Raw genomic sequence first — 8303 nt, forward strand, 5'->3', positions numbered from 1 at the left:
TTGACTGGTAGCATCTCAGTGTGGTTTGGGAGCTGCACAGCCATGGACCGTAAGGCCCTACGCAGTGTGGTCAGATCCGCTGAGTTTATCATCGGCAGGAAACTCCCTTCCCTTCAGGACATCTACCTCACAAGATGCCTCCGAAAAGCTGGCAGGATCCTAAAAGAGTCACCACCCATCCTTCAGAATGTTCACCCTGTTGCCTTCTGGGAGAAGGTTCCGAAGTATCCGGTCTCGCACCCGCAGACTGGAGAACAGTTTCTACCCTAAGGCCATCAGACTCCTAAATGAACAATAATGAACAATAATGCACTCTCATCACTCTACACTCGCCACTTTACTCCTTCACTGCTGTTTGTACTACATTTGCAATATTGCACCACCCACACACTTGAAGTGTCTTTGTCTCTGTGTCCAGGTTATTTTGTGTATAATATGTTCAGTATAGCTAAAAATATCATGTAGGTATGTTTATCTGTTTAGTATCTGTTTAGTATGTGCATTTATGTTTAGTATGTGTATTTATGTTTAGTATCTATATTGCATATTTATTGTTTATCTAGTAGGTCTACTACTCTGTCTTTTCATATTTTTATCTAATGTTCAGTACTTATTGTTAAGTTATGTTATATCATGTTGGAGTACTTATATGTTTATATGTTATGTCTTGTTATGTTATGGTAGTGTGGTATGGTGTCCTGTCCTAAGAATTTCAGTGCCCAGTCCAACTCTGTTGTTCTGTGTACCTGACAATAAAAAGACTTGACTTGACTTTACCTGCATTTTACTATGGAGTTTTTTATGGAGCTTTTTAGAAGGATGCCTTGGTGTTTTAGGTCAGGTAGAATCTAACGTTATCTCAATTTTTTTTTCTCAGGCAACCCAAGGTGTCCAAATGATACTAGGAAATGGGCAGTAATTTTATGATTTAGTACAGTAAGGCCGAATCTCGATTCTTCCCCTTGCCCCTTTTGCTTTGTCTTTGTCTTGTCTTAACCCTAGCACTTGCAAGTGTAAGGGCCAAGGGCTGAAAACTTTCCCCTATGAAATGAGACGCCACTCGGTTTCGGGTACGTCATGCGTGACTGTATGAGCTATGAAACTAGCAATTTAAAAAAAAGTCTAATGAAGAACATGGTTGCAAATATATATGTATACAACTGTGTAGAGCACGAAACAAGACTGTCGTCATTTTTAAATGAATTATAAGCCAAAAATACTTACATGTAGTGTATGTAGCATGATAGCTGGCAAGCTACCATATAAGCCAATGGAGTGGTGGTATACGCGCTAATTGTATCTACCGTTTGAAAGCTTCAGTTAAGACCTACAATACTATGCATCGTTCGTGTAGTACATTTCAGATCAAACCGAGTCATTACAAACATATAAAAAGTTGTGTAGATAGCTTTATTCATGTAAAATATTCCTCGCTTCAAGCAGCCATTTTTTTTTTTTAATTCCCGAACTGGTTTCGCTATGTGCTCTGGGATAGCCCTTGGAGGTAAGTGAGCTCTCAAGTGAGCTCTCAAATAATCTTAAAAATAAGGGGTACATAGCACTCGATCTTATCCCTTAATCTTGATCAAATTGGGTATTGAGACACCACTAGCTATCACATGAACGCGCAATTTCAAGGGTAAGGGGTAAGATAAGGGGTAAGGGGAAGTATTGAGATTGGGCCTAAATATATTATAAATTGTGCCTTTAAAAATATAGCTGATTGATGACTTTTATTCTGGTACATGTTTTTCTAAATGTAGCCGGAAGTAGAGCTAGATCATTTGACCATTGCTCACGGAACGCTGCTCAAGCTAGCTTGCTACCACAAATAGTGTCCATTTCAATCTGATATCAACGTTCTAAAATAAGGCTACATCACTTATTGAGATATCCCAGTTGTAACCCTTATTCCACAGATCCGGCCGGCCAGGTTTGTATCTGTTTGCTGTCGAAGTGCTGTCAAACTACCTTAGCCACAACTTCCTGCCCGCAATACTATCAATGTGTAATGTTTACGATGGCTTTTTTAAAGCGGTCTCAGATTTCATGCAGCTTGTAACGTTATAATTCAGCACTGTACTGTGGGCATTAGATTATATTATGTAATTTAATCATTTTGGTTTTGAGGGCAGAATATATAAGACTGTCTACTGTCAATTCAATGAACGTGAACGTTGTATTGTTTCCAAATATTTATGTCCAAAGGCCATGGACCCAAAAATACCATACGATGACTACCAACTGCCGGTGGTTTTTCTCCCTTCGTATGAGAATCCACCGGCATGGATTCCTTCACAAGAGGTAGCTAGCTAGAGAAACATTACGTTTACACTCAAACAAAGTTAAGGGGTTATTCCCTTTTCTAAACGTTTGTCTGTCCCTCTTACAAGCGCGTCCATCACCCAGACTATAACAACGAACTTACACAGTTTCTTCCTCGCACCATCGTCTTGAAAAAACCTCCTGGAGCGCAGCTTGGCTTTAATATTCGTGGAGGCAAAGCTTCACAACTTGGCATTTTCATTTCTAAGGTTGGTTGATCAGGCTTCAACTGTGCTATGGTGGAATATTGGTTCCATGTAAGTTGAGATTTCACACAAATGCTTGCAATTGAGTGTGTCACCTTTCTGCTGCTTGTATGTTCATTTGAAAGGTGGTTCCAGATTCTGACGCACACCGTGCAGGACTTCAGGAGGGAGACCAGGTGCTGTCTGTAAATGATGTCGACTTCCAGGACATCGAGCACTCCAAGGTGACAGATAATGGCAATAATTTCACACTAGCAACTGTTTATTTCTTCATTATTTGCTGTACATGCAATATTAATTCTACTGTGGTTCAAGTCAGGGATATTTTCTGTAATACAAGAACGATATATGGATACAATTTGCTTTAATGAATTGATATTCTGATTTAAATGTACTTTTTCAAATTTTGTATTGCAGTATGTATATCCTTTTTTACTTAGACAGGAATTATTTGGGGATTTGAACATTTGCACATATAATTGAGTCTGATGAAGTACACTGCCGAATGTCTGTACTTAATAGGCTGTTGAGATCCTGAAGACAGCAAGAGAGATTCTGATGAAGGTACGCTTCTTTCCCTACAGTAAGTATACAACCACAAGCAGTATGGCTGTTATGTCATTGTCATTAAGAATGTTGAAAATAGTCATTGACATATGACATGAATATTTAATTGAAGCAATACTGTTGCCTGTTTATCATCAGACTACCAGAGACAGAAGGAGAGAACTGTCCACTAGGTAGCAGAGGAGTGCTGCACATGGAAATGCCGCAGTCAGATAGGTGGAGACGTTACGGAGAGAATCACGTCATTGTCTCCCTCCCACAGACAACAGACTCTATCCCCACCTATGGCTGACTGGATTTAAACAGATGAATCCTCCAGGATGAGTTTGCATACGTCAACACACACTCATAACATCTATATCTTGCTATATGTGTCCATTAGAACTCTGGTGTCTAAGATGGGAGGTTATGGTACATTGTAAAATACAGTTATAACCTCTATGTATGAATCATGCTTCACCAGTGATGGCTAGTTATTGATGTGTTCGCACTCATGACATCTAACAAGTCAACCCCATCCTCCCCAACACAGAGAACTGCACCCCGTTTGAGGTTTCTCAATGATCAGAGGTTGCTATATGTGTCCATTAGAACTCTGGTGTCTTAAGATGGGAGGTTATGGTACATTGTAAAATACAGTTATAACCTCTATGTATGAATCATGCTTCACCAGTAATGGCTCTGTAGTTATTGATGTGTAAACAGAGTGCGCAGACATTTTTAATAACAGGTAAATGGTAGTGCATGCATTGAACTAATGAATTTAATTTTTTTAAAGTGCTTTTAATATGAACCTTTGTATTGGTGCCCTGCTAAACATTTGGATAATGTTAGGAATGGTTTAGTTGTAGAGTAACACATTTTAGAGCTAACAAATATAAAATGCACGATAAATGTGTAAAAGAACATATTAGCAGAAAATGTAACAACTTATCTTGTAATATATACTGTAATATATACTGTTACAAGTATATATGTACAAGTTACTGTTTCAAACTAGATCAGACAGCATTTTGGCTTTCATAATGCCTTTATCTGAGCATACAATGAGCAGAATTTTGAACACTGGCAGAGATTTATACCAGAATGAATTTTGCTTGTAGTTAAGATTTTAAGTATGACAACCTTATTTGTCATAAATCATGCATAAAGGAATATGCTTATAGGCAACAATATATAATGTATAATGCAGTCAAGATTATGAAATAATTTGAAATTACTGGGTTGCAATATCATTTTTTTTTAAGTATCTGTAAAGGTCCCCCCCTCCCCACACAAGTATCTTCCATCACTGTTGGGCCAATGATCCGAAACCTGTTTCCCAATTCTCCTATGAACTTTATACTTTTTTTTCAGATGTAATTTTTCAAATTTGTTTAGGCTGTAAAATATGTTAAATAAAGTTGCATAGAATGCACATGATTTGGGGAACCTTGTCTTTTCCTTCTTCATTCAGCATCACAGTGGATTGGCCTCCAGATTCTTATTTGTGGGATTAATCTTGTTGAAAACTTTTCATTTGTGGCCAGCAGACAGTAATCTGACTGTATAACTGCAGTTTTGTTACTACATCCTGGTCCCCACATGAGCACAAACCAAGAAGGAATGGGATTAATCAGAACAGCCAGTTCTTTTCCAATGCTAAGAGCTAGGAGGAATTGATGAGGTAGTTCACACAAGAGTTACAGTTATGATGGCTGTGTCCTCAATGGGTTTTGATCACTGGTGTAGTAGAACTGGAATGTCTTCTAGGAGAACTATTGTTATGCATACAGACTGTCCATCGCACTACGTGTTTAACACTCCCAGAAAGACTACAAATGCATATGCACTGCCGCACTATCAGTTTGAAATATGAAGCATTCTTGGTTTTTATACCCACCTCAGTACTCTATAATTCTTCTTGGGCCTGATGACAAATTGCGTACATTCTCCAAAAAATTTGGGCCAATAAATAAACATACGATTCAAAATTAGAATAGGAAAAACGGTACATTTCACAGCTCATTCACAACACTTTTTTTTTTATATAAATATTACACATGAGTACAGTTGTACATCCTACTTTCTCTTCAACTACATGTGTGGTATACCCAAAGTATCATTATATCCGATGTGTTATAACAACCCCATAAAGGAAAACTAAAATTAAAGTTTCAAAGGTTATGTTGTACCATACGTTGATGGTATATAATTATATAAAAATCACCCTGACGGGTAAATCCAATACCACATGGCCACTAAAAGCATCATTAAAACCTTCATTTTTTACTCTTAAAATACAGGATCAGTAATTAGATACACTGTACAGTGACAGGATCTCTTGAGGCAATTAAACCATACTACCAGAATCTGTGTGAAACGCACACACGTCATTCTTCATGGGTTCTGACATAAATACAAAGGAAACACTTCATCCGAAGAAGCAGGTAAACATGAATAACAGCCTCTCTATCAGCACTTTAGCACTAATCTGCTGCCAGCGTGACATTCCTTCAGCAGTGACGGCCATGGAGAGTGTGCAAAGGTGAGAACTCACAGCAGTAAAAGGTTATGAGTCAGGCTGCAGTCTTCATGCGAGGACATTTGACATGAGGGAAATCAAGACTCCAGTCCATAGGCGTCTGTCCATTTGTAAGTCTAGTCCCCCTAAACACACGTACATTTAGTTGCTGTCTTCAGCGTCGTTCTCCAACACATCCCTTGAGGAGCTCTCATCTACATTCTCCAGTGAGTCTGCCCGCTGTATGGACAGCTCTCGGGCGTCCATCAGTGGCAGGTCACTCTGATCAGGATTAAGCCAGGGCTTCTGATTGGGGGAGTTCTGTCCTTTCCATTCTGGGTAGTTCTGGCCCGCCTTGTGCACACATCTCAGGACCTGTAGAGAGGGAGTGGTGTGTGACACACGTATCGGCAGAGATCACATTCTGCAGCTCTACCTTACTGGGCATAGTTTTAAAGATTCCTGCTTTACTTGATTTTCTGCCCTTTCCAAGGTTTCTTAAAGACCAACTATAGTACTTAAACCTTTCCAATGGTATAGTCCCAAATGAGAGTTTTCATGAGGAAAGTTGTCTCAACAAACAAATTTACATTTTCTACTAAAATATAAGGTATAATAATAATTTTTGGCTTGTCTGCAGTAGAGCTAACTTTAAAGATGACTAAGGACTCCAGCCATTGATGATTAATTAGGATAACAAAGGTTGGCCAAGCCCTTCAGCTTAGAGACACACACTCTCAGGTTCGCACACCTTGACCTAAATAGCTTTGGAACAAGCTCTATGCAACTCACCTAACAAGTTACACTGGAGTGTAGCAATAAGTCCTTTCACTGAGTTTCTATAGTTACCGTCATTTCAAAAGCTTCAAACCCACACACAATTTCCATTTCATACTGCTTTAAACCTGTTAAGGCCTTTTCCCCAAATGAAGACATGTTTTCTCGAGGTTCAAAATCAGTCATCTAATTCATGAAGAGTAAAATTACATTCGGCCTTTGGAAATATCTCTCCTATTCCGACCAGCGAGAACAAGAGATGTACTCACTTTGGGAGCCAAAACTTGAGATGCTTTGTTCACCACCCACTTAGGGAGAGAGCCTATGAAAAAAGGAACAACAGTGAATCAGTTTGGGGAAAAAACTAAATATTTCAGTCATGGGCCATCAATGAGGTGGTGTATAGCCCTGTGTATCAGTGAGGCGCGATACAGCCCTGTGTATCAGTGAGGCGCTGTACAGCCCTGTGTATCAGTGAGGCGGTGTAGAGCCCTGTTGTTTTGTCTCACCTTTGGGGTCAGCTTGTGAAAGGTATGTGAACAAGCAGCTGTTTGGTCCAGTTGACACAATCAGGTAACCAGTTAGAATAGAGACTGCTCTAACCACGTCTTTACGTGGAGGGTATTTCTGAGGAAAAACAGGAGTTTGCAGGAGTCAAACACAGAAATCCTATTATGTGAATGCAATGCACTTGCACTTAATTAGATTCAAGTTTGATAGATAGATAGATGAATACTTGATACGTTACACTGGATACTTTATTAATCCAGAGGGAAATTTAGGTCATCCAGTAGCTTATACACTTATAGCTTATCCACTTACAACTCACAGACACACATACATAAATCACATACACATGGGGTTTGCTGCCTAAATACCAGCGATCACTTCCAAACAACCACACAAATGTTTAATTAGGCACTATATAATTCAGCCTATGAGGCATGGTACATGATTCAATGTATGATGCATACTTAGGACTTAGAACATACCGGGTGTTTGACGGAGTAGTTTACGATCATATACTCCACATCATTCACCTGCCAGGAACGTAGGGTAACCACATCCCTGTTCTTCAGTGGCTTGGGACAAAGCCCTGTGGAAAATGAGCAAAACATGGTAAGTATTGGAACAGTTGATCTAACTTACCAAGCATACAGACTTAAGGTACACGTTGCCTCCCACCCCCGGTCTCTGTAACCAAGGGTTCAGAGCAATACTGGAGCAACCACCTGGTCTTGGTGTGTTGACTAAAAATACTCTCATAACAAACTCCCTTATGCTTTATCTCCACTCCTGAGGGTTTCAGCAAGCTTCTGCCCAAGTTGCCGATAAACAGATAGGGTTACTTAGTTTGCTGCCTAAAACAATTGACATACAAATTTAAATCATTTTAAAAAGGTGACATGACTGTTGCTCAGCAAAGTGAGATTGGAATATCGGTTCACATTACATGAAAGCAAGCAAAAACAAGGAAACAAATCAGAAGGGGTATAACTCGACTCACAGGAGTAGTAGCCTACATCGGCGTTGGCGGATAATCGTGCAACGTCAAAGCTTTCCAGCATACTGGGGTCCCACGTCTTGCGATATTGACCGTCGTGAAGAACGTCGTACATCGTCTCTGCCGATACGTCTTTTATTGTCATTCTGCACTGTATTCAACATTACCGAAAACTGTCATCAACTGAAAAATATCAACTAAGTTTTACTAATAGCCTAGTATTCAATTTCCTTCAAAGCCTACTCACCTTGATTTTGTGAACTTTTGGATGCTTAATCTTACTCCCATGTGACGATGTAGTAGACTGTGTCTCAACAAACACTTGCATTCCATTTTTATCATACTTTGTGTGCCAGTTGTCCACAGAGAGACACTGTTTTCTAAAGTCAGAAAAAACTTTGTCGTCTGGCAAAATATCCAT

General features: G+C 39.4%; 2 protein-coding genes across 3 annotated transcripts; one reads left to right on the forward strand and one right to left on the reverse strand.

The window, feature by feature from the left end:
* The first annotated feature begins 1792 nt into the window (after positions 1 to 1792).
* Positions 1793 to 4512, forward strand: pdzd11 (PDZ domain containing 11). 2 transcript variants are annotated; one of them, XM_080840544.1, is made up of 6 exons: positions 1793 to 1933; positions 2209 to 2304; positions 2394 to 2534; positions 2657 to 2755; positions 3054 to 3114; positions 3237 to 4512. In XM_080840544.1, exons 2-6 carry the CDS (start codon positions 2212 to 2214, stop codon positions 3269 to 3271), a joined length of 429 nt encoding a protein of 142 aa, XP_080696670.1. In that variant the 5' UTR covers positions 1793 to 1933; positions 2209 to 2211; the 3' UTR covers positions 3272 to 4512. The 2 variants fall into 2 exon arrangements, with proteins under 2 accessions (XP_080696670.1, XP_080696671.1); XM_080840545.1 differs by having other exon boundaries at positions 3054 to 3095.
* A 1251-nt stretch (positions 4513 to 5763) lies between these two features.
* On the reverse strand, positions 5764 to 8303 carry stard14 (START domain containing 14; the record flags this gene model as incomplete). The annotated part of the gene is made up of 6 exons (XM_080840431.1): positions 5764 to 5976; positions 6648 to 6700; positions 6888 to 7005; positions 7371 to 7474; positions 7886 to 8033; positions 8130 to 8303. The coding sequence occupies 6 exons, from the start codon at positions 8301 to 8303 to the stop codon at positions 5764 to 5766; spliced, it is 810 nt and encodes a 269-aa protein (XP_080696557.1).

Source organism: Sprattus sprattus (assembly GCF_963457725.1).
Source record: "Sprattus sprattus genome assembly, chromosome: 6".
Taxonomy (NCBI): domain Eukaryota; kingdom Metazoa; phylum Chordata; class Actinopteri; order Clupeiformes; family Clupeidae; genus Sprattus; species Sprattus sprattus.